The sequence below is a fragment of the Elephantulus edwardii genome, unplaced genomic scaffold (genome assembly GCF_000299155.1).
Source record: "Elephantulus edwardii isolate Elephantulus edwardi_28Jun2011 unplaced genomic scaffold, EleEdw1.0 scaffold00318, whole genome shotgun sequence".
Lineage (NCBI taxonomy): Eukaryota > Metazoa > Chordata > Mammalia > Macroscelidea > Macroscelididae > Elephantulus > Elephantulus edwardii.
This window is the reverse complement of record NW_006400068.1, coordinates 2,620,694-2,647,153: the sequence shown is the minus strand read 5'-3', so window position 1 is coordinate 2,647,153 and position 26,460 is coordinate 2,620,694. Positions and strand designations below refer to the sequence as shown.

At 35.3% G+C, this 26,460-nt stretch overlaps 1 protein-coding gene across 1 annotated transcript in view; it reads right to left on the bottom strand.

Annotated features, from left to right (window-relative positions):
- LOC102862405 (TRMT1-like protein-like) overlaps positions 1-26,460 on the bottom strand; it is a 68,922-nt gene that overhangs the window by 17,900 nt on the left and 24,562 nt on the right. Inside the window, 7 exon segments of the mRNA XM_006901314.1 lie at positions 8,613-8,803; positions 13,650-13,862; positions 14,273-14,516; positions 21,888-21,967; positions 22,465-22,588; positions 23,518-23,647; positions 25,949-26,013. Of these exon segments, the coding sequence (XP_006901376.1) occupies positions 8,613-8,803; positions 13,650-13,862; positions 14,273-14,516; positions 21,888-21,967; positions 22,465-22,588; positions 23,518-23,647; positions 25,949-26,013 (1,047 nt within the window).

Sequence of the window (26,460 nt, the reverse complement as noted above, 5' to 3'; positions counted from 1 at the left end):
AATTTGTAGCTACTATATACTGAGGATCTACTATATGCCAGGTATTGTGATAAACATTTTATATACATTTAAAAATGTTATTATTTTAACTCTCTGAAGTAGGTACTGATAACATTTTATTCATACATATCAGAAGATTACAGTTTAAGACTGGTTGTGGATATCTATGTCGAACAGTTCATTATTGGCATTAACTGATGATAGCTTTTCATCACTAAACTACATGAAATAATTGAATTAGCAGCAAATCCTATATAACGTGCACAACGAATTCAGTTATTTACAATAAAGTTGATTGTAGTATTATTTACATACAGCTTAATAATGTTTTATGTGAACAAGTTGATGCATTTCAACAAATACATACATCCATGTAATTTTCATCTCTATCAAAACAAACATTTACATTGCTTTAAAAGGTTCCCGCGTACTCTTTTCCTAGGTAATTTCGAACCTCACCGCCCCTAAGCCTCAACCTAGATAACCAAAAGATTTACTTTCCTTTACATCAAACCATTTCACATAAATGAAATCATACAGCATGCACTATTTTGTGTTTGACTCTTTTAACTCAATATTTTTTTAGATTTACTAATTTTGTTTTGCTTATCAGTAGTTTAAGAAGCCTCAGTAGTGGCTTAAGGTTAAGCACTAAAGCTAATGAAAGGTCAACAGTTTGAACCTATCAGCCACTCCAGAGGAAAAAGATGAGGCAGCTGCTCCCACAAAGATTGGAGCCTGGGATACTCTATGAAACAGTTCTACAAAGTCCTATAAGGTCACTATGAGTTGGAATGAACTCAATATTGGGCAGTTGGTTTTACTTTTACCAGTAATTTACTCAGCTGAAGAGCTAATACAATGAGACAATAATATTCTTTTTGGTTTCTAAAACAACAATATTCTATGTTACTTGCCAGTTTATACAAAGTCCATTCAGTCATTTAAAATCTAACCTCTCCAAATAACTTCTCTCAGTCTAGGCTAATCCTGGATTGAACACTCCCTTTCTTGGTATGATCTGAACTAATCAGGAAATCCCAGATCTACCAGAATTCAGCATGATGGTAGTAAAATGTCATAAATGTAGTAAAACAGGTCTATGATTTCTTGTTATTTGGTAATATCACTCTGTTACTCAATGTAATTAAATAGTATAATTAGACAACTGTGGGATCTTATTTTAGATTGTCTTCTTAAAATCTTCCTGTTTTACTTACTCCTGGTCTGCTTTTCATATTATTTAACTGTGTTAAATGGAAGAGTTTGGTTATCACTGAGATATGTAATCGCTAACTTATGATATATTCAAGACAAACCAGACCTAATTAATAATATGAACCACATACAATGTGTAATTGGCTAATGTTATTATTTCCATAGGCTTATTCACAGATGTTAAAAACTGCACTTACGAAATGGTGAAAATTTAAGGCAATGATAATAAAAATAAAAAATTTAAAAAAGGTATTTGACTTAGGATAGAGTTGCTATAATGTAACCCAGTGAGAATTTATGGACAATCTCTCAGTTTGTTGAGAAGTCTGTTCTTCAACTAATACACACCAGTATAAACAAGAAGACTTTCCTTGAACCATTGAATAGCTACAGTACAAATACTTCTAGGCAGTCACTATCCAGGTCAGGGTACCTGATATTTGTTTTTGGGTCTGCCAGTTACATCCACTTAAGAAAGGTAGGCAGGATACATCATCTTTTATTAGTCAGTTGTATTCTGATGAACTTTGTAAAATACTCCCATATCTTTAACCAAGCCTCTTTGTTAGGATATCTAAGACCTGGATAGGCTTTAGTAAATTATTTCTCTGAAGTATCAAGGTGTTCATTTCAACCTAATTGCAGCAAAGAAAAAAAGGTAGAGGAGGTGGGGGGGGAAAGTGAATACTCAAAACAATTAACAATAATTAAGAAAGAAGGGAGCATCTACAACCAGGAGAGGATAAAATAGATGAATGGGACATTCTAAGAATCAAATCCTTATGCACATCCAAAAACTTCTCCAACAGGATTAAAAAGGGAAGCCACAGACTGGGAAAAAATATTTGGTAATAACATGTCAGATAAGGGACTTATATGTAGAATTTATAAAATACTCGAGCACCACAAAAAGATAAACCACCCAATTGAAAAATGGGCACAGGATATGAAAAGACACTTCACCAAAGAAGACATACAGATGGTAAACAAACACATGAAGAAATGTTCAAAATCCCTAGCTCTAAGAGAGATGCAAATAACAACTATGAGATACCATCTCACCCCAGTAAGAATAGCAAAATTTAACAGAACAGCAAACATCAAATGCTGGCGAGGTTGTGGAGAAATTGGAACCTGTATTCACTCTTGGTGAGAATGTAAAACGGTATAGCCAGTATGGAAGGCAGTATGGCACTTTCTTAAAAAGTTGCAAATAGAAATACCATTTGACTCTGCAGTTCTACTACTTGGAATATACCCTAAAGAAACCAGAACTACCACCCAAGCAGATATATGCACACCCATGTTTGTTCACAATAGCAAGGAGTTGGAAACAACCTAAGTGCCCATCAACAAACGAATGGATAGATAAGCTGTGGTATAGTCACACAATGGACTACTATACTGCATTGAAAAACAAGGAACTCATGAAATATTTTTCAAAATGGAAAACCCTGGAGGACATTATGCTGCGTGAAATATCTCAATCACAAACGGACAAATACTGCATAGTGCCACTGTTGTAAAACAAGACTGACATCGGGGTGGGGTGGGGGAGACTGAGAAAAATGGGATAAATTATGTATACTGGAAAAAATGGGATAAATTATGTATACTGGATTGAAACAGATGGGAGAGAGAACTGTTTAAAAGGTATATATGATTAGGTATTATTGTCATGACATGACTCCAGAATGAAGGCTGCATAGTAGAGTAGATCTGGGGGGAGGGATTGTAAAACAATGAAAGAATTTTACTTTTCAGAGAGAAGAACGAACTGGAGGGGAGGGGTGGGCAGGGAGAAAAGTGCAACAATGAATGAATGGAAATCCAAAATCTCTCTAAATTTTCATTAATAATAATAAAATTACGGGAAAAAAAAGAAAGAAGCAAGCTCTGGTGGCCTACTGGCAAGAAGCTGTTTCCGAAGGCAGTTTGAATCCATCAGATGCTCTACTGGAAAAGGAGGAGCAATCTCCTCCTGCGCAAGTGGATCCAATTCCTGATTCGAAGACACACAACAATTAAAAAAAATTAAAAAACCAACTAGTATTTCCATGTCATTAGTATGCAGATTGTGGAGGAATTCCTGTTTAAGAATTAGAAATATTTCCTAGATTTCTATTTAATTGCAGTGGATTAAACCCATGCTTTATTGCTGTAACTTCTTAAAATGTCACTGAAATCAAAGCAAAGAAAAACAAATCAAACTCCAAGGATAAGTAATACCAGGGAAGAGGCCACAAAAAATGAGAAATGTCAATAAAATTTTAGAGGTAAGAAATAAGATCCACAAGAGGATACTTGATTTAGCAGACCTGAGAAAGCTAATGCCTAAGATTAAATGATGCAGTTCACAGAGAGTGGTACTGTTATCCCAAAGGCCTCGAGTCTCTGGTAGGTTTCAGAAGGGTAGTTGACAGGATCGCTAAGAGTCGTACTCAACTTTATGGCACCAAACAACAACAACAACAACAACAACAACAACAACAACAACAACAATAACTGCTCACTGTTGTAATGTGCTGCTTAGTTGGAACTAAGTCACAGCTGACCATCAGGTTTTCAGGGGCAGTTTAATTGCACGGGAGATTGCTAATCCTTCTCCAACAGAGCTAGTGGATTAGAACCATGTACCTTTGGAATTGCAGCACTGCTGCACTAGGTGACCAGAGTTCTATATACTTAAAAAAATTAGAGTTCTATTGCTACTAAAAGAACCAGACAGGTGTGTCTTCAAGAGGGTGCAGCCAGAGTGGAGAGCAAAGATGATAAAAATTTGTCTCACATATTGTAGGCATGTTGCTAGGAGAGGTCAATTCCTTAGACATGCTTTTCATGCTTTGAAAGAAAGAGGAACAGCGAAAGAGAGGAAGACACTCAACCAGGCAGGCTGACACAATGACAGCAGCAATGGGTTTAAGTGTATCAGACTGAGAGGATGGCACAGAATAGGAGAGAGTACAGAATTGTTGTTTACTGAATCATAATGAGTCTTACTAGTACTTGACAGCACCTAACAACGACACTAATCAAATGATCCCATGTACTGAAAAAACGGAAAGTTTCTAACTCCATTGGGAGGGAATTAAGCACTAATACAGCAAAGAACCACCAAAATTAAGCTAAAATGAAAACTACTTCCTATCTCATTTATGAATATGGAAACAAAAAAACCTTTTAAAAAAACCCACAGAGAATCAAGTAACATATTAAAGACTATTTCCTGACAAAGTAGAGTTTGTTCTCAAAAGTCTAGAATGGTTCATTATTGGGAAATTTATTATCATTAATAAAACAATAGGTCTAAGGAGAAAAGCTGCATAATTATCTCCAGAGATGCTGAAAAGATGTATGACAGAATTAAACACCTTGAAAAAAAAATAATGAAAACTGCTTCCTTAACAAGATAAATGGTAGGTAGCCTAGATCATAGATACTGGGAAATGAGATGGATTGGCTTGGAACATTTTAAATCAGACAATTATATAATCTACTAAGCTGGAAATGAGAAGGTGGGGAAAACGGGAGTTGCTTTCACAATTATAAAAATCACTTCTAAATCTCTCTTGAAATGTAATATTATGAGCAAAAGGCTAATAATATCCATACACATACAAGAAGTCTGGTGGATACCACTATCATTCAATATATGCAAAGAGGAGGAAACAGATGATTTCTGCCAACTTTTGCAGTCTGAGATTTATTGAACATGTGACCAAGATGCACTAATAATAATGGGTAACTGGAATGCAAAAATTGGGAATAGGGAAGAAAGATGATTAGCTGGAAAACATGGACTTGGTAACAGAAATTAGCCTGGAGATAAAATAGAATTTTGTACAATCAATTATTTATTCATTGCAAAGACCTTTTATAAGAAACAAAGTGACTATATAAATGGAGTTTACCTGATGCATCAGAGGAATCAGATCGACTACATCTGTGGAAAGAATCACTGGAGAAGCTAGTATCAGGCAGAGTGCAGACTGTGGAAAAGATTCATATGCAAATTCAACCTAAAGCTAAAGAAGGTTAAATCAAATCCACGGGAACCAAAATTTCCATCTAAATTTCAAAACCATCTCAGGAACAGTTTTGGGGCCTTGAACACTAATGAGTGAATACCAGATGAGCTGTGGGAAGATATAAAGAATATCATTCAAAAAAATGCAAATGGTCATTATAGAGGCAAGGGAGGAAGAAAAGATCAAGATGGATGTCAGAAAGACTCAATATTGGACTAGAGCATTGAGAAGCCAAAGGAAAGGGAATGAAGCAGGAAGTTAAGGAACTGAACAAAGATATCAAAGGGCAGTACAGGAAGACAAAGCAAAGTTTTATATAGAAATGTGCAAAGAGCCGGAGTCAGAAAATCAAAAGGGCCAAATTCACTGGCATTTCTTAAGCTGGAAGAACAAATTCAAACCTCAAGTTCTAATACTTGAGGATGCTATGGGCAGAATAATGAACGATTCAGGAAGCATTAAAAGAAGATGGAAGGAGTATATGAAATCACTGTACCAAAAAGAACTAGCTGAGCAGATTTCATGAACTAACAAATGATCAAAGGCAATGAAAGAGTAATTTCAAGCTATTGTGGCAAAAAACAAGGCCCCAGGAATTGATGGAATGCCAACTGATGTAATTTAATAAACAGATGCTGCTCTAGACATGTTCACCATATAGTGCCAAGAAATCTGGAAGACCAGGCCAACTGACTGGGAAGAGATCCATATTTACTCTCATTCCAAAAAAAAAGGTGACCCACAGAGTGTGGAAATTATTGAATAATATGACATGCTTATCTAAAAAAGACTGGAACAGTAGACTGATAAATACCAGAAATACAAGCTGATTTTAGAAGAGGTTGTAGCACTAGAGACATTACTGCCAATGTCAGATGGATCTTGGCTGAAAGCAAAGAGAACAAGAGCAATGTCTATGTGTGTTTCATTTACTATGCAAAGGCATTTGACTGTGTGGACCACACCAAATTGTGGCTAACCCAGAGGAGAATGGGAATCCCAGAACACCTGTTTATGCCAGGAAGAGGTCAGAAGTACACAGCAAGGAAACAAGGCATGGTTCAAAATCAAGAAAGGAATGTGTCAGGGATGTGTTCTGTCTCCATACCTTTTCAATCAGTATGCAGAACAGATCCACTCAGGAGGCTGGACTTTATGATGAGGAATGTGGCATCAGAAATGGAGAAAGAATTATCAGCAGCCTGAATAATCAAGATGATACAGCTTTGCTTGTTAAAACTGACAAGGACCTGAAGTGTTGGCTGCACAATGTCACAGACTGTAGTTCTTTAATATGGAATAAACAAAATTAAGCTCAACAATAAGACAAAGAGGTTTTAAATAATTTCAGCTTGTTCAGCCCACAATTATCACTCTTGACACCAGCAGTCAGGTAATCAAAAGATGAATTGCACTGGGGAAGTCAGCTGTCAGAAACCTCTCCAAAGTGTTAAAGAGAAATTATGTCAGTGTAAAGTCTAAGGTGTGCCTGATCCAGGCTAGGTTACTTTCTATGTCTCAGAGAGCTGGACTAAGGAAGACAGAAGAATTAAGCCTTTGAATTGTGGTGCTGAAATAGAGTACTGAACATACCATGGACTGTTAAGAGAACAAACAGGTCTTGCATAGAATGAAACCAAGTTTCTCCTTGGGGCACAGATTTTAAAGTACTGTCTCACATACTTTGGGCACGAGGCAAGGAGGGACCAGTCTTTGGAGAAGGATATCATGCTTGGAAAGGCGGAGAGACAGTACAGGAGAGAAAGAGTCAGTGAGACTGGCTCAGGATAGGGTAGGACTCAGAGCTATTGTACATAAGGTCACTATGAATTGCAGGCAACTTGGTGGCATATAACAACAATGGCAACAATACCCTAGATCAAAAGCCAGTACCATGCTTGAATCCAGAAGCACTAAATGGAATAAAAATAAGGAGTAAGGATGCTTTCTACTACCATTCTTAAATTTGAGGTTTTATTTTTGTTGTGTATTGTCCAAGTACGACTCACAGTGACCCTATGAACAACAGATCTGAACCCTGTCCTATTGTGTGACACTTTTATCTCACACTTGAGCCCACTGCTGCAGTCACCATGTCAATCTATCTTGTTTAGGGTGTTCTTTTCTTTTTCTAATCCTCCACCATTGTGGTCTTAGAAAGTTTAAAAAAACACCAACAATTTCTATCCTTCTTAGTTGAATGTGATTAAAATAGGTGATAACGGAATTCCTTAAAAATGAAAGAAAATAAACCCAGGGAAACTCTGAAAACTAAGAACTTTCAGGAGAGAGAGACTGTCTTACTACATATGAAACAACACTGAAAACCCTTTGTAATAAAAACCAGAATGGTATAGGTATGAATAGACTATTCTATAGAATACATCATGCTTGGGAGGGTGGAGGGACAGCACAGGAGGGGAAGGCCCTCTATGAAGTGGATTGATTCAGTGACTGGGGTGATCGGGATGGGTGTGTCAGAGACAGTGCGACTGGCACAGGACAGAGCAGAGTTTAGGGCTGTTATACATAGGGTCTCTATGAGTGGCAAGCAACTCGACGGCACGTAACAACAACAACAACAACAGACTACTATAAATACTAACCCTTGGAATAGAGTAGAGAATTTGAAAACAAACTAAAATATCAAGAGAATTTTGAAAGTGTCTTCAAGCTACAGACAAAACCTAGATCATAAAAGATTAATTTTGCAACAACACAATGTTTGCATGGCAATTAAAAAAAAGTAGATGTTAACCTAAGTAATAAATCAAGACATTTTAAATTAAAAAAAAATTTGTAACTCATATTACAAGGGCTAAACTCACATATATAAGTAGCTCTGAAATATTTACATAAAAAATACTCAAAAATCTAGTAACAAAGAAATAAGAAATTGTTTGTATTTCCCAGGAATGCAAAGGACAGCTTTTGAAGGATGCCTGGCATATAGTAGAGGCTTAATAAATGTTTACTCAATGAATTTTATAACTGATGGCTTTTATATTCAGACAGAAGCATGAATATTATTTTTAAAAAATTAAATTTATGAATTGAAACAGCACAAAGTAATCTGATTAATGTTCCAAAATTAGTGGTAATAGAAACTAAGTTATTTCTAGATGTCTCAGTAGAGTGCAGGGCTACAGAGAATAAATTGGATAGCATGAATAAATAACTTTAGTAAACTCACACGAATGTCTTGTCTGTTGATGAAAGGAAATCCAGTATAGGAAATAACAAAGTTAGCACTGTAATCTTCAAAATCAAAGGACAATATGTGTAATTAGGGATATGAAAACTTATTCATTAGAGGCTTACACATACAGTTAATAAAATATACAGTAAAAAGAAACTTGAATTTACCTTCCACCATATTACCATCCTTCTGAAAAATTCTCTCTTCACACCACTGGCAATGGATCAGGTATTGAATCTTCTTGGCTGTTTCATCTGCTGAGGTAGGCCCCCTCAAAACTCTCACAACCACCAACACAAAATGTTCAAGGGCCACTGCAAAAAGTACTTCAATGCCTTTGTTACAACGAGCTGCAGCTCTGCAAAATTTTAAAAAAGCGTTTTTTTTTTTTGTTTTTTTTTAAATTTCCTCTGCTATTATGTTAACAATATGAACTAGGAGTAAAGTACAGGTGAGTTATGGAAAATTCTGTTCTTTGTACTAGTGCTTTTAAAAGATTTTAAATGTGACTTCCGCACATGAAAATATGGTAAATAAAGGATGTTTGCTGGGTCATTAGACATGCATGACACTTTGAATGTTCTCAATAGTACTATATTCTCTGGTTTTCATTGTCACTTTGTTTCTTGTTTCACAAATACCTTTTTTCTTCTTAAAGCTTCTTCCAAATGTTTTTATACTTATTGACTACTGAGTACAGGTAGGATAGTAGGTTAGCTAACTACTACACATTCAGTAATAAAGTTCTTGAGAGTATTAATTTAAAAATTTTTTTGACATTCCACTTAATACACTATTTAATACACTAAACTTAGTTCATATACATATGAATTTGCTGTTACAATATATACATTTTAAAGTACAGGTAACAGGTCTTTAGTATGGATAATGAGGAATAAGCCTGAAGGTCTATAAAGTTCAATCAATTATCCTTATTTATGCTGAGGTACGAATGTAAATCTATATACAATGAATCTAATGTTGGAGCTCATGAGTGAGCTGGCTGATTATCCATTAATTGCACTCAATGTGTGCTTAACACATTGTTACCTAACCAACAATTCTCTAAGTACAGTTATTGTTGTTGTTATGTGCCATCGAGTCGTTTGCAACTCATAGTGACCCTAAGTACAAGAGCCCTAAACGCCGTTCTATCCTGTGCCAACCTTGCCATCTAAAACACACTTATTCCCACCGCTCCAGTCACAGAATCGATCCATCTCATTGAAGGTCTTCCTCTCCTTCACCGCCCCAAAATGATGTCCCTCTCCAAGGACCAGTTGTCCAAAGTATGTCAGACAAAGCTTCAGAATCCTTGACTCCAAGGAGCATTCTGGCTTCACCTTCTCCAGGACAAACCTGTTTGTTCTCCTAGTGGTCCATGGTATATTCAACTCTTCTCCAGCACCATAGCTCAAAGGCATCAAATTCTCTTTCTATCAACCCTATTCACTGTCCAACTCTCTGATGCATAGCATGTAATTACGAAGACTATAGCCTGGATCAGGCGCATCTTAGTTTCTAGCCTGATGTCGTTGTTCTTCAGTACTCTTGAGAGGCCCCTCACAGCTGACTTTCCCAATGCAATTCGTCTCTTGATTTCCTGGCTGCTGTTACCAAGAGTGTTGATTGTGGAGCCAAGTAAACTAAAACTGTTAAGTATCTCAATCTCTTCACCATCCATATTGATGCTGCCAACTGGCCCAGTGATGAGAATCTTTGTTTCATTGATGTTGAGCTTCAATCCATATAGGAGGCTACAGTCCTTGACCTTCTGCAACAAGCAGTTCAGGTCCTCCTCAGTTTCAGCAAGCAGGGTTGTGTCATCTGCATAACGCAGGTTGTTGATGACTCTTCCACCAATCCTGATGCCACGTTCCTCCTCATACAAAGTACATTAGGATTTAAAAAAGAGGAAAAAAGTGAGTGCATGTGGGTGTTGCCTCCTGCAAACGGCAATGATTTTCTGAATGTTCAAACAAGATCATAAATCCACGATCTTGTAGATCATAGAGCCAAGTGTTCCTCTTATCTTTTAACATAATATTCCTTCAAATAATGAGTGCTCAAAGTTTTTCTAGACACTTCAACTGTTCACAACTGTAATCTTGATAAGAAATATAGACATTTTTAAGCAATATGTTTGTTTTTGTTTTTTGTTGTTGTTTACTGTTGAATTGGATCCAACTGGCACAGGAGAAGACTGCCTCTCCTTATTCAGTGGAGCATCTGGTGGATTAGAACTGTGTACTTTTGGGATTGCAGTGTATTTTCATGCCATTAGGCCACCAGAGCTCCCTAATCAATTTAATTTTATAGAAACAGGTATGGAATTCAACATTGCAATCTTGTAAATAATAAAGAAATGCACATAAATTATTGTTTTTAAATCTAAGCACACTTTTACCTCTTCCTTTTCATCTTGCATACCCTCCATAATGTTGGAATAAATTGTTTTAAAACTATAATTTTCATTTCTTACTACATAACTTTGTTTTTTTAATTAAGATTTTTTATTCTTTTTAAATTTTTAATGAAAGTTTACAGACTGGATTTCCATTCATTCAATGGTACACTTTCTTCCCAGCCCACCCCCTTCCCCCCAGGTTGCTCTTCTCTGAAAAGTAAAATTCTTTCACTGTTACACAATCCTTCTCCTGCCAAGTTCACTCCACTATGCAGCCTTCATTCTAGACTCTCTTCATTACAATAATACCTAATCATATATCCCTTTTAAAGAGTTTTCTCCCTCATCTGTTTCAATGCAGTATACATTATTTATCCCATCTTTCTCAGTTTCCCCCCAACCCCGATGTCAGTCCTGAGTTACAACAGTGGCACTATGCAGTATTTGTTCCTTTGTGACTAGACATTTCACTCAGCATAATGTCCTCCAGGGTCACCAATTTTGTATAATATTTCATGAGTTCCTGGTTAAGAATGTAGCATAGTATTCTCTACCCATTCATTTGTTGATGGGCACTTAGGCTGCAACTCTTTACTATTGTGAACAAAGCCTTCATAAACATGGGTGTGCATAGATCTGCTTGGATGGCAGTTCTGGTTTCTTTGGGATATATTCCCAGTAGTGGAATTTCGGGGTCAAATGGTATTTCTATTTGCAACTTTTTGAGAAAGTGCCATACTGCCTTCCTTAGTGGTTGCACCATTTTATACTCCCACCAACAGTGAATAAGGGTTCCAGTTTCTCCGCAACTTTGCCAGCATTTGTTGTTTGCTGTTCTGCTAAATTTTGCTATTCTTACTGGGGTGAGATGGTATCTCATAGTTGTTATTTGCATCTCTCTTAGAGCTAGGGATTTTGAACATTTCTTCATGTGTTTGTTTACCATCTGAATGTCTTCTTTGGTGCTGTGTCTGTTCATATCCTGCATCCATTTTTCAATTGGTTTATCTTGTTGTGGTGCTTGAGTTACTTTATAAATTCTAGATGTAAGTCCATTATCGGACATGTCATTTACAAAATACTTTTTCCTAGTCTATGGCTTCTTTTTTACCCTGTTTGAGATGATTCTGGATGTGCATAGGGATTCTATTCTTTGAAGGTCCCATTCACCTATTTTATCCTCTCCTGGTTGTAGATTTTTTCCAGGATGCTTGGAAAACTGTTTATGTTGTGAATTAGGACTTCTGATGTTCTTCCAAGCTTTTCTTTAATGAAGTTTATAGGTTTTAGACTTAGGCCCATGATCCATTTTGAGTTGGTTTTTGTGTATGGAGATAAAGATCTTAAGTTTTCCAATTTTGACAACACCATTTGTTAAAAAGGCTGTCATTTCTCCCCTTAACGAATTTGATCTTGTAAAAAAAATCAGTTGTCCATAGGTAGATGGGCTGATTTCTGTTTTCTCAATTCTATTTCATTGATCTATGTGTCTGTCATTATACCAGTACCATGCTGTCTTGACCACCATGGCAGTGAAGTAGGATTTGAAATCAGTGAGTGAGATACCTCTTTCCTTGTTTCTCTTTTTAAGAAGTGCTTTGCTTATTTGGGGCCTCTTTTCATTCCAATTGAAATTGGAGATTGCCTTTTGTTGAAGAATGGGATTATTATTTGTATTTGGATTGCATTGAACATGTAAACTGCCTTGGAATATTGCCATTTTCACAATATTGAGTCTTCCTATCCATTAGCAAGGAATATTCTTCTACTTCTCCAGGTCTCTTTTTGTTTCTTTAGTAATGTTTGGTAATTTTCTTTGAATAGATCTTTTGTGTTTCTGGTTATACTTACTCCCAAGTAGTCAATCTTGTAGTTAGCTATTGTGTTGGGTATTGTTTTTCTCAGTTCCACCTCTGTATTCTCTGTCACTATAGAGAAATTCAACTGATTTTTGTATGTTGATCTTTTATCCTGCCACTTTAGTGAATTGGTCAACTATGTTCAGTAGTTTTCTGAGTCTCTAGGGTTTTCTGAAAATACTATCATATCATCTGCATAGAGAGATAATTTTACTTCCTCTTTGCCCATTTGGATACCTATTATTTCCTTCTCTTGTCTTATTACAATTGCTAAGACTTCCAATATGAGTAAGACAGGTGATAGTGAGCATCCTTGTCTACTTCCTGTTCTCAAAAGGAATGCCTTTAATCTCTCTCCACTGAGAACAATGTTGGCTCTTGGGTTTTCATATTTACTTTTTACTATGTTGAAGAAATTCCCCTCTAATCCTATTTTGTTGAATGTTTAATCAGGAAAGGGTGTTGGATTTTGTCAAAGGCCTTTTCTGTATCAGTTGATATGATTATGTGGTTCTTGCTCTTTGCTTTGTTTATATGATGAATTACATTAATTGTTTTTCTTATGTTGAACCATCCTTGCATACTTGTTATGAATCCCATTTGGTCATGGTGAATTTTTTAATTTTTTTTTATACATTCTATTGGCTAGGATTTTATCCAGGATTTTTGTATCTATGTTCATAAGGGATATTGTCCTATAGTTTTCTATTTTGGTGTTGTCTTTTCCTACTACTTAACTTTTTAAGAACATTTTATGTTGGCAAGAAAAAGGAAAATTTCAGGCATATGCTTTTCAATAAAATTCTAACATTAAGATTAGCAAACAAATCAAGATTACAAATATGAATACTGAATATATGTATATATATATAGTTGAGCACAGTAATTTGTTTTACTATATACCAAGTTAAATGAGTCATATTTTGGTAATCTGGTACCTTGCCACTGCAGCTACCACAATTCTGGCAGCTAATTCTTTGTAATACTCGGTTCGGACAATGTTACAGCCGTAGTGACGCCTGGCAACGTGTTGCGCCTTGGCATATAAAGAACTTATATCTGTAGAAGTCACTGACACTATGCCAAGGTTTCTTATATTTCTGAAAGCAGAATCTAGATAGTTCACTGAGGTTCCAAAAGGATCTAGGTGTCTGGAATAAAAGAGAACATATATATATATTGAAATCATATCAACAATAAAAATTACATCACTGTAATTGCTACTAACAATAAAATGCTATGTACTAAAAATAATTTTGCTAAGTTATGTTAGAGAAATAAGAATTCTTTTAAAGTAATGTATTAAAATATTATGTCAGATAGGCAGAAAGAAATCAAGAAAAGTGTCATGTCCAAGGATTTTATCTAAGATTTTAGAAAATTTTCTCACTGCTTCAAGTCAAACCGAACAAGTGTCTTAAATAAAACAATAAAACAAATGAAACACAGTCCCCAACTTTTAAAAAACAACAACAACACCCAACAAAACCCACGTGTAAGAAAATCAAGCACAAGAAAAGTAGATCTGTTTAAAATGACAAAGCAAGTATTTTTCACTTACATGAAATCAAAAGATCTCAAATGCATCAGTACATTGGCATCCATTTTGGTCACCTTAATATTACCAAGGTTTTCATCTGCTTCTTCAAGATCGTCATCACTCTTTTCCTTACTGTCCACCACTACTTTTAATTTGTTTAAGTGGCAGTTTTCCTGAATTAATGTCACAGAGTTTTCATTCAAGTCATTAATTGTAACTTTTACTGCATGTCCAAGATGTTTTGCCCATTGTAATCCCATTATCCCTTTGGAGAGATGGGGAAGAAAATGAGTTTTCAAACTGTACTAGCAGTAAAAACAAATCACGCAAAGAAGAATTTTTTAAAATAGGAACCCCAAATGGTTTCAAAAAAATTTTAGTATTTTCATGAATAATTCTAATTCTACCTTCTGATTAGAATGTTTCTCCAGAAAAATTACCAAAATAAATTTTGGAATTTAAAGTTAAAAATAACAGTATTGCTTATTTATATTGTCACACAAAAAAAGGAAGAACTACTTGGGTATAAGAATAGAAAAATATGCACCAGCCCAATAGAAGGAATATAATAAAATTCCGATAAAGGAAATTCAAGAAAATATAAATAGGCTTATACCCCATGCTCATGAAAACTTTTAGTTGCTAGTGAATTCGCTCCAGTTAATGGAGACCTTATGTGCAACAGAACAGTGACCAATCCTATACCACGTTCATGGATGTTGGCATGTCTGAGTCCTTTGTTGTGACAACTGTACAGTGTCCTTAAATATAAGTGGCTCATCTTGCAGCACTAGATTAGACAATAATCTGTGATCAGTAAGGTTTTTATTGGCTCATTTTCAGAAGTAGATTGCCAGGTCTTTCTTCTCAGTCTGTCTCAGTCTGGAAGCTCCGCTGGAACCTGTCCACCATGGGTGACCCTGCTGGTATTTGAAATACCGGTGGCATAGCTTCCAGCATCATAGCAACACGCAAGCCACCACAGTACGACAAACTGACAGACAGGTGGTGGGTTCATGGATAATATTTTCTGGTATTAAGGTAGCCATTCTTTCCAATAAGATCTTGAAATTCAGTTGGGGCAAGATATTTTGTGAGTATCAACAAACTAATTCTAAAGTTTAAAAAAGCAAAAGATCCAGAGTAGCCAACACAATTCTGAAGCTGGAGCACTGTGTGGTTTCAAGACTTACTGTATAAAATTACAGTGAACAAGACACAGGCATAAAAAAAATCTATAGAACAAAGACCACACACAGACACAAACAAACATAGTCAACAGATGTTTGGTAAGTGAAAGAATCAAGATTAAAAAAGCAACGTACTTTATGATTACAACTATTTAACATTCTGGAAAAGGCAAAAGCAGAGAAACATCAAAAACATCAGTTTTTTCCAGGGGAGATAGGGGAAGGAAGGGAGACTGAAGAGGTGAAATCCAAAGAATTTTTAGGGTAGTGAAACTACACTCGTTTGGTAAAAAAAGGACAATATGTATTTGTCAAAATTCATAGGACTCAATAACACAAAAGTGAACTAATTTAAATAATGAGTTTCGATTAGTAATAATGTATCTGTACTGATTCATCAGGGACCTCCGGTGGCCTAGTGGGTAAGAAGTTGTGCTTACATCCCAAAGGCATGCAGTTCATATCCATCAGGTGCTCCCTGAAACAAAGATGGGCAATCTCCTTTTGTCTGACTTACAGCCTCTGAAAACCCGCTTGAGCGTCAGTTATGAGTCACTTCTGACTTAATAGCAATGAGGAGTAGTAGTCCTGACTTAATCAATTATAACACACATGTGTCATACAAACATAAGATGTTACTAAGAAACAATGTGCAGGAGGAAAAGTGGATATATGAGAACTCTCTGTACAACTTTTATGTAAACTGAAAGCTGCTCTAAAACCAAGTTTGGGAAAAATATGCCCAATGTATTTATTATCAAGACTTATAAAACTTAAAAAGTATTCTTTTTCAAATAAAATAGCAATATATGGTTATTATTTTGTGGAATAGTATGCTGTTTTCATTACTGTTTTTTCCTTTTTGTTGTAAAAAAACAGAACATTTTTACAAAATAAAGTCTTGAGGAGTAATCAAATACATAAAATAGTTAGAGTAAAAACTGTTCCTGTTGAAATTTACCTGCATGAACCAAAATGTTGAAAACAATTTTCAAATGGCATCATTGTGAATTACAAAGAACTTAAAATATATAAGCAAACAATCAAAACCAAGTGTAATGTAAACTCTCTCTCCCAGGCTTTCCTTCCATACCTACTAGAGTTATGAGAAGAATTCATTACAAAAAGTCCTGACACAAGTCTCTATATGTGCTACAAAAATAGGGGAAAAAAAATTTAGTATCCACAACTTCTTAATGGTTTTTAAATACACTTTCCCTCCCATATTTTCACAAGAAGTCCAGGAGATAAGTTTGAGTATTTGCATTTTTGGGAAGGTAAAACATATGAAATGACTGCGCTGTACCTGATAAATGTTTATACAGCGTACTATTTATCTTGTTACATAATTTATCATTGCTATGATGATTTTGGATGAAAAACAGAGTAGAGAAAAAGGGTTCTATGAAGGGAAAACAGTAAGAAGTAAGTTTGGATAAGTAAGTGGGATCATATTAAGGAGGACATGGGTCTGAAACATTTGTACTTAGGACATGAAGACGCATGAGTTTTATACTGAAAAATAACATTATCAGTGCAGTTCTTCAGAAGAAATGATGCTTAGTAATAATATGGAAATTAGACTGGTGGGGAGAGAAATGAACAGGAAACGGGATCAACTATAGATTACTGCAGTAAGTTTTTCCCACAATGAAACTGATACGGAATGCAAAAGGAGAATGAGTAATATTACAAAAAATATGAGAATAGATTTAGTGCTGGAGAAGATATAGAGACAATATAGGGAAAGGAGGATTCAAACTGATTAAAATTTCAAGTCTGAGTGGCTCAGATGTTTAGAAGTGTTGTCTTGTTACTTTTTACCATATTTATACTGATAATACTGATGATGAAAATAATAGTGGTACGACAGTAATAATCATATAGTAATGATGATACTTAATACTTTTTTTTTCACTACATATTGTCCTTCCCTTCATTCATCTAAGTGGTTGATGTTTTTCATTTGTTTTATAACATTAATTACCATTCATTTTTGAAAGTAATTACAAAGTCTAATCAGCACCGTATTGTGCACTGTCCATTTTTTTATACTTTAGAATTTTACATACAAAATTCATATACACTGTGTTACATTCATGTACACTGTATTTCATACAGTCCTTCATCGACATTATGTTTCATACAATCATTTTCTACACTGCGCTTTATAAAATTAATCATCAATAATCAATGTCCACTGTAACCCTGTCTTTTTTAGGTCCCCACAAGATCTATCCTAATTGCTTAAGATCCTCTCTGTGCCTGCCACTCCACCCTCAGACCCCTTGCCCATTTCCCCTTCCTCCTTTGAACTCCCCCCCGCACCCCAAACTTTTATCCATATCCTACCAGTTATCCTTTTATTTTTTAAATAATGGTCTTATGTAGTATTTATCCTTATGAGACCTAGTTAGGTCACTAAGCAGCATAATGCTTTCTAGTCTCTTCCGTATAGTTTTCAAAATGTTACTGCTGAATGCTGCATAGTATTCCATCATGTGAATATACCACAATTTCTCAATCTATTAGCTTTTTTATGGACATCTGGGCTGTTTCCATTTCCTTGCTTTTGTGAATAATAGTGCTATGAACATCAGTGAACAAATCTCCATTTGTGTCTCAGTTCTATTTTCCTTGGGGCATATTCCTAGCAGTGGAATAGTTGAGTCATATGGCATTTCTATGTTTAGCTATTATATTAAAACCCAGACTGCCTTCCAAAGTGGTTGAACCATTTTATAATCCCAGAGACACTGTATGAGAGTTCCAATCTCTCCACATCTTCTCCAATATGTATTGCTTGCTATCCTGTTAAACTTTGCCACTGATAGTGGGATGAGATGATTGCCAGTGATTTTGAGCATTTCTTCATGTGTATGTTGGCTATCCAAATTTCTTCTTTTGTGAATAGTCTTTCTGTTGTCTCTTGCTCATTTTGCAATTGGGTTATACATATTTTCCTTATTGAGGCCCTGTATTCTGTAAACTTTCATTATGAGACCTTTGTCTGAGATCTCACTGCTAAATATGTTTTTTTCCCAGGCAGTAGGTTTTCTTTTCACCTTTTAGTAAAAAGTTTTTGATGTACACATCAAAATGGGATATTCTCTAGAATATCTCATTCATCAATATTATCCTTTCCTGCTTATGTATTTCTGGCTGTATTTGAAGTCTATTTGTACTACAGGCTAACACTTCTAAGTTTCATTCCATTTTGTCTCCTATGATCATCATGGTTTGGGGTTTTACTCCTTCCTAGGTCTCTGTCATACCTTGAGTTGATTTTTGTGTATGGTGTGACAGAAAACTTCAGCTTTCTGCAATTATATGTCTAGTTTTGCCAGCATCATTTGTTGAAGAGGTTGTCATTCCCCATTTAACAGGTTTTGTTTCCCTGTCGCATACCAGTTGACCATAGATAGATGGATTAATTTCTGGGTTTTTGATTCTGTTCCATTTCGTCTATGTAATTTGTCTTTGTACAAATACTATGCTGTTTTGGCTATTACAGTTTTGTAGTAGGTTTTGAGATCAGGGAGTGCTATGCCACCCACTTGATTTTTCTTTTTTCAGAAGTGCTTTGCTTATTCTTGTTCTTTGCTATTCTTATTCTTTCCCTTCCCAATAAACTTGCCAACTGCCTTTTCTAATAAATACTTTTATAACACCTGCTATGAACCAAGTATTATTCTAACTTTTTTCAGGAGCAGATCAACTGTTCTTTTCTCTCAGAGGTCTGATGTGTGGGTTTGAATCAATAATCTTTCAAGTACAAGCCAAGTGTTTAAGTGTTATGTCACTGTTTTTGTTGTTAGGTGCCATCAAGTTGCATAGATTCACAGAAACCCTATGAACAACCTGTAAGAAAAGTTATCCTGTACCATCCTCATCATCTGACACAATAGAGCCCATTGAGCAAATAATTTTGTCAATTCATCTCATGGAGGGGGTGGGTGGGTGGTATTTCTCCCCTTCACTGACCCTCCTTCATCTTTCCAAGCAGGCTGTTCCTTTCCAAGGAAAAGCCTAGCCTAGCAATATGTCCAAATAACGTAATACAAAGTTTTGTCATCTTTGCCTCCAATAAGCACTCTGGCTGCACTTTTTCTAAATCTATCTGTTAATTCTTCAGGGATATTCAGTACTCTTCTCCAGCATCACAACTCAAAGGCATCAATTCTTCTTTTGTCATCCTTCATTGTCCAGCTCTCTGATTAACAGCCAGTTACTGAGAAGATCATGGCTGAATCAGATGTACCAGTCTTCAAACTGACACCAATATTCTTCATAATTTTGGAGAGGTTCGTGACAGCGAACTCCCCCAATGAAATGTCTCCTGAGTTCCTGACTGTGGTATCAAGGGTGTGGCTTGTTGATCCAAGCAAGATAAAATATTGAAAACTAAAATCCTTTTCCCATCTATCATAATGCTGACTGTTGGTCCTGTGGTGAGGATCTTTGTTTTCTTATGTCACTAATAGTCCTTTATTCTAAGACATTGTTGTTGTTAGGTGCTGTCATGACTATAACTCACAACAACCCTAAGAAGAGCAGATCTGAATCCTGCCCTATCCTGAACCTTACTCGAGAGGCTGCTGTTGTTATATACCGCTTGGAAATGGTTGGAAATGACCCACAGGTGATCCTTCAGCAGGTTTTCAGGTTCAGTAAATCTCACAGGAGATTTACTTTACCCATCTTTTTCACATGGAGCAGCCAGTGGATTAAAACTGCATGACTTTGAGTTAGCAGTACTCTTCCTTACCCCTAAGCCACCAAAAGCACCTACTGTGTAAGAAGTACTATTATTCTATTCTTTTGAATAAGAAATTGAGGCACAATTTCCTGTGGCCACAAATCTGACATATGATGAAATTATGAGTTAAGCTGAAGCAGGCAGGTTCCACAGTACATGTTATTAACATGCTTTTAATATATAATTTTTATATAACATGCTTTTAATATGCTATTAATTCCCTTTTCCCTGAGAATAGTATAGGAAGAAGAAAGAATTGAGCAATGCTTTTAATCCTTTTGATACAGGCTTTCTGAGAGTATTTTCCACAATATTTAAGAAAGGTAAATGGATGTAAGAACATTTTTAGAACATAGAATCTACCAGCTGCTCCACTGGAGAAAGATGGGCAATCTCCTCTCATGTGATTTACTGCCTCTGAAAACACACTTGAAGGTGAGTTATGAGTTCCTTCTGACTCAATGGCTCATAATAACCACAGAGATCATGTATTTTCTGATTAAAGTGAACCACTCGTCATAAGCTATTCTTTCTTTTAACTCCTCCTTCCAAAGTTGTATCTGAATCTGATAAAATTGAAGATCTGTTCACAAAACACTTACATGTTATATCAACTAGGAAGATATAATGAGCAATAATGTAAACTGAAAAGACAAATGACCTGCTAAGTAAATAACAACTGCCAAAAAACCCCAAAGAAATACAGAAAAAAAGAAGTGTAAACAATTTTAAAAACAACTAATCAAAAGATAGTTTTTACCTGGATTCTAATTTAAACTGTTTTTTAAAATGATGAGATAACCAGGCATATCTGAACATTTGATGATAGCAAAAAAAAATTACTTTTAAGGTATGCTGCTAATGGTCTCAAACCCCACTGCTGTCAAATTCATTCCAATTCAGAGCAATCTTACAGAGCAGAGTAATGTTGCTCTGTCAGGTTTCTGAAGATGTAAATCATAATGAGGAAGACTGTCTCATCTTTCTCCCAACAAGCACCCAGATTCACACTGCAGATTTTTCTGTTACGGCCAACATTTCACCCACTATACCTAGGACGTCTACGATCATATCAGTTTTATTTTTACAAGGACTTTACATTTTCAAGGATCCCTGGTGATGACATGGTTAAATGCTCAACTAAATGCCCACCATGGCTAAAATACTAAGTGAAAAGCAATTTGAATCTACTAGTCATTCTGAAGAAGATGCAGTAGTCTGCTTCGGTAAAGATTTACAGCACTGGAAACTCCATGGGACAGGTCTAGTCTGTCTTAAAGGATCACTGTGAGTTGGAATTAATTCAATGATAGTGGTTTGATTGGGCTGTCTTTCAAAGATCAGCTGAAATATTTATAGATGATATACTGTCTGGGATTTGTTTCAAAATAATAGTGATAGATGAATAAAGCAAAGTGCATGGGGGAGTACACAATAAACAAAATTAAGCATGTATTGATAATGTTTGAAATAAAAGAGATGGGTGCATGAAGATTCATGTATTATACTTTCTAAAATTTTCACCTTAAATCTTTACTTTTTAATTTAAATGTAAGATTTCTAAGTAACCTTGCTTTTTTAAAAAATCAAAAACATTCTGTTAGATATGATATCCATACAGATTTCCTAGAAAAATATACTGCACAAATCTGATAACATGAGATTCTAAAAAAGCATTGTTACTTACCAGTGGCTCCGAAGGCATCTAGACATTCCAAAGGTTTTCGTTCCTCAGTCAAAGCAGCCAATGTACAAAATATTAGCTGCCTAGAAGAAAGTGTAATGATTGAAATAATTTTGCTATCTCATGGCCTCACTATTGTGGGTGATTTTATTTCATTCAAAATAGAAGTGGGGGGGGTCCTATTAACTCTTATAAAACTATTTTATAAGAGATTAAACAATGTATTTCTAATTTATTTTGCAGTACTAAAAATTTGTGAAAATGCCAAGTTAACTGGGTTCGATGAACTATCATTCACAAGAAATAATAACTTTATAAATAAACCTTGCCCACAAGACCACCAGTTGGCTCGCTATTTATATAATGTTATGATTTTTTTTTAAACTCTGAGAAAGAAGTTTAAAAGAGGAAGAGTATGAGAAAAAAAGGAAATAATCATTCTGAAATTACAGTAAAGCAGATTATTTTTTTCATTGCGTGCCTACTTTTAGATTTTAATACCTATGAGCATAAAGGTTAAGAAAAACTACTTATGTAATGACTGGAAATACCCCATAATCCCCTTTTCAACTTATCTTACCGATTTAGTTTCATTTTTGGATTAAAATAAGAATCTGTTTTCTGAGGTACAGAGTAATTAGGACAAACTTGTACATCTGTGTCTGCTTCTTTCAAAATTTCATTAGATGGTTTAACAGCAGAAGCTAAGTTGGGGAAAAGAGATTTTCAAGGAAATATAAATCTACACATGAAAAATAACACACATTTTGAAAAAAATTTTTACAATACTTTGTATTAATACAGTTGGATACAAAATTAAAAATTAATTTCTTTGCATTCACCCAGTTTTCAATGAATGAAAGTTTATTATCTTAAACTCTTGGCTGCCTCAAACACCAGTACATATGTATTATATCTAATCAATAAGCAATCTAAGATCACGTAAACTATTATATCTAAGAATAAATAATCTAAGATAACATAAAGCCTTTTATAACTCATAAAATACTGTATTCTTATAAACTCAAAAATATAAGTATCTCCAAGGTTAACCTTTTTCACACTAAGTTCTGTGGGAAAATTTAGCTCTACAGAAAACTGTTTCAGGAACTATTTTTTTCAGTTATTAAAAGAATGGTACCATTCAAGATACAAAAGAGATAAATGAATTCTTCACATATAATCAATGTTTTAGGGCACTAAGTCTTAATTCTTGTTAAAGGCTGCCCAAGTAATAACAAATTCTTAATGATAAGTAATCATTAAGAATAGTAAGTAGCTTTCTTAATTTTATCTTGCCTTCTTTTTCCTCCCCAGTGTTTATCAATGGTATGTGTAACACAGTGATCAATGTAGAAGCTATCATTAGGAATTAACATAATTTATAACTTCTCATTAAGATACCTGTTTGTCATTTGCTTTGTTCTGTTCTTATTAAATATATTTGCTGAAAGACAATTGAATGTTAATGTTGCTGCAAGTCTCATAGAAAGAAAATAAAATTTGAAGTAAAATATCAATAGTAAACAAAATGATTTGGTTAAATCATTGTATTTTATCTGCTTAATGTATGACAATAAAACCCCTATTATTTAAAGATTTCCAAAGTATTAGTAAGACTGACTCAACTTACCAGCAAAATACCTGGATTTAGTCTCTCCTTTATTCACATGACGTCTAACATGACCTAGCATGTCAGTTCTTCGCGTAATTGTTGCTGAACAAATGATGCAATGATAATGGGCACCCATTTTACTGGATATCTATTACACAGAATATTTAAGTAAATACGTTGTTAAGACATGAATGCTGTTGTACATACATGTGGAAATTTAAGTATATTAAGATGTCTTGGCTTTTATAGTGCATGCTATTGTTCTTAGGTGCCATCAAGTACAACTCTTAGTGACCCTATCAACAACAGATGTGAACCCAGTCTTTGTTTTTTTAAATTATTTTTTTTGTGTGCATGTGTGTATACTGTCAAATCAAATCCAACTGGTACAGGAGGAGATTGCCCTTCCTTCTCCAGCAGAGCATCTGGTGGATTTGAACCACGTGCGTTAAGGATTGAAGCACAGCTTCTTGCCACTAGGCCACCAGAGCCCCCCTGAACCCAGTCTTATCCCATGCCATTCTCACAATCTCTACCTAACACACTCAAAACCATTGCCATAGTCACTATGTCAATTCACCTGGTTGAAGGTCTGGCTCTCTTTAGCTGCCCCTCCAGCTTTCCAAGGATGATGTCCCTCTCTAACAAAAACCCTCTCTTAGGAACATGCCCAAAGTGGTACTTTTGCCATATAACTTTAAAAAGATCTTTACTTACCTGTATTTATAATTTTACTTTAAAAATAGGCCACAAGTTTAACTTTGCAGTTTTTCTTATTCACTCTAATCAGCTAGTAATTATAAAGTATTTTCAACAAGCAGCAATTACAGATGGTAAATGCTTATCAGCTGGCTCTTTAGAAAAATAAACCTTGATTTGCTGTATTTGTAGATTTCTGGTATATAAACACTTTCATTGAGGTTAATTTCAAAGTACAATTCTGACAAATTTCATGTGATCAATATGATATCATAAGAGAATTTAGGAAGAGATGTATAGTATCATATTATGGAACATTTCTACTCAGAAAAAAGTACAGACATTGATTCTTCTGCTGTCCTTAAGCACTGCCCAATTCTCAAATGTATAGCAAGTGATTGAAAAGACTTGACTCAATCAGGTGCACCATAGTTTATAAACTGACACCATTGCTTCTCAGTACTTTGGAGAGGTCTCTGCAGACTTTTCTGATGTAATATGTCTTTAGATTTCTTGACTGGTGGTACGAAGGATCCGACTAAGTGGAATTACTGACAATTTCAGCCTTTTCTCCATCTATTATGTTGCTGCCTCTCAGTCTGGTGGTGAAAATTTTCGTCTTATGTTAAGATGTAATCCATACTGAAGTCTTTGATCTTCTGCAACAAACATTTTAAGTCCTCCTCACTTTCACAATAAAGTGTTATCTGCATAACGAAGGTTGCTGATGAGTGTTCCTTCTATCCTAATACCATTCTTCTTCGTATAGTTCAGCTTCTGGAATGATTTACTCAGGATAGAGAATGAATATGTTTGGAGAAAAGTTAACAGTGCTGATGAACAACCTTCTTGATTTTAAACCACGCAGTGGTCTCTTGCTGTTTGGACAATAGCATCTTGGTCTAGGTATTTAGTGGCTGCTAAAGGGCTCTGGTCACCTAGTGGTTAGGTAGTTAATACCCAAAGGTAGGTGGTTTAAATTCACTTACTGCTCCAAGAGAGAAAGAAGGGCGATTTCCTCCTGTGTGAGTGATAGACTCTGAAAGTCTGCCGAAGGGTCAAGCATAAGTCAGACTCTAAAGTAATACAACAATAAAAAATCATAATAGAAATTTATTAAACTAGTATATATGTTAAGGATTTCACTGCCAACAGAAGCAACTTAAGAGTTGACCTTCCATTTGGTTTCTGAGGCTGTAAATCACCTGGTAGGAGACTGCATACCTTTTTCCTGTGGAAAAGTTGGTGCATCTTAACTGCCAGAAAACTGTGGTCTTTAGGTTAACACCAAAACTCTGTGGGCTAGACCATCATTACTCCCTATATTCAGGATACCATTAAGAAATATTTTATTCTTTGTTTTCCAAAAGGTTAAAACTCTTAAAAATGAACCTTTGTACTTTTTCTTTTCTTGCTGTGTACCATCAAGTCGGATCCAACTGGCACAGGAGGATATTGCCCCTCCTTCTCCAGTGGGGCATCTAGTGGTTTCAAACTGCATGCCTTTGGGATTACAGTACAGCTTCTTGCCATTAGGCCATCAGAGCTTCCTGAACATTTGTACTTTTAAAGTACTTGTTATTCTTTATTATATCCTATGTAAAATTAAACTTAAGAACAACTTGGGTAGGAAGAGTACGAATCAAGACATAAAAGGTGAATCTTAAGCTACAATCCCAGCCTTAAAGCAAGCAAAAATTGTACTTTCTTTAAAGGGGGTTAAGTAGGGGTGGAGCTCATTTGTGATTACCTGTTCTCCAATAATATTTGGTTTTACTGGTCGACAAGGTAAGTGACAGATGCACATCCTGTAACCTAGAACAAAAAAATAGCTAGTTGTTTATCATTGTCCACTAAATAATCAGATACTTAAAATGTTTGCTTATAGTTTTTAAAAATCTAAATAAAGTATTATAAAGTATTATTTTTATCTCTGGCCAATCTGACAGTTGTAGAATAACGTCTTTTAAAATTTACACTTTCTTCCTCTTACCAAAACCATTTATGGAAAATAGGAACTGCATTGGAACATGTATCTCTGGACTGGAAATGATCATATTGTTAATATTTCTAGCCTCAAGCTTAAAAGATTATAATGTTCAAAATTATCTGTTATACATTTGTTTAAGTTTTTTCCTCTTTTAACAACTGGGATCTAGAGGGAAGAGAAAAGAACAGAGAATGGCCAAAATTATTGGGGCAGCTATTGCTGCCAGTTTAGGGCCTGTGTCAGGAAAAGGAAGTCTTACTTATATACAGTGC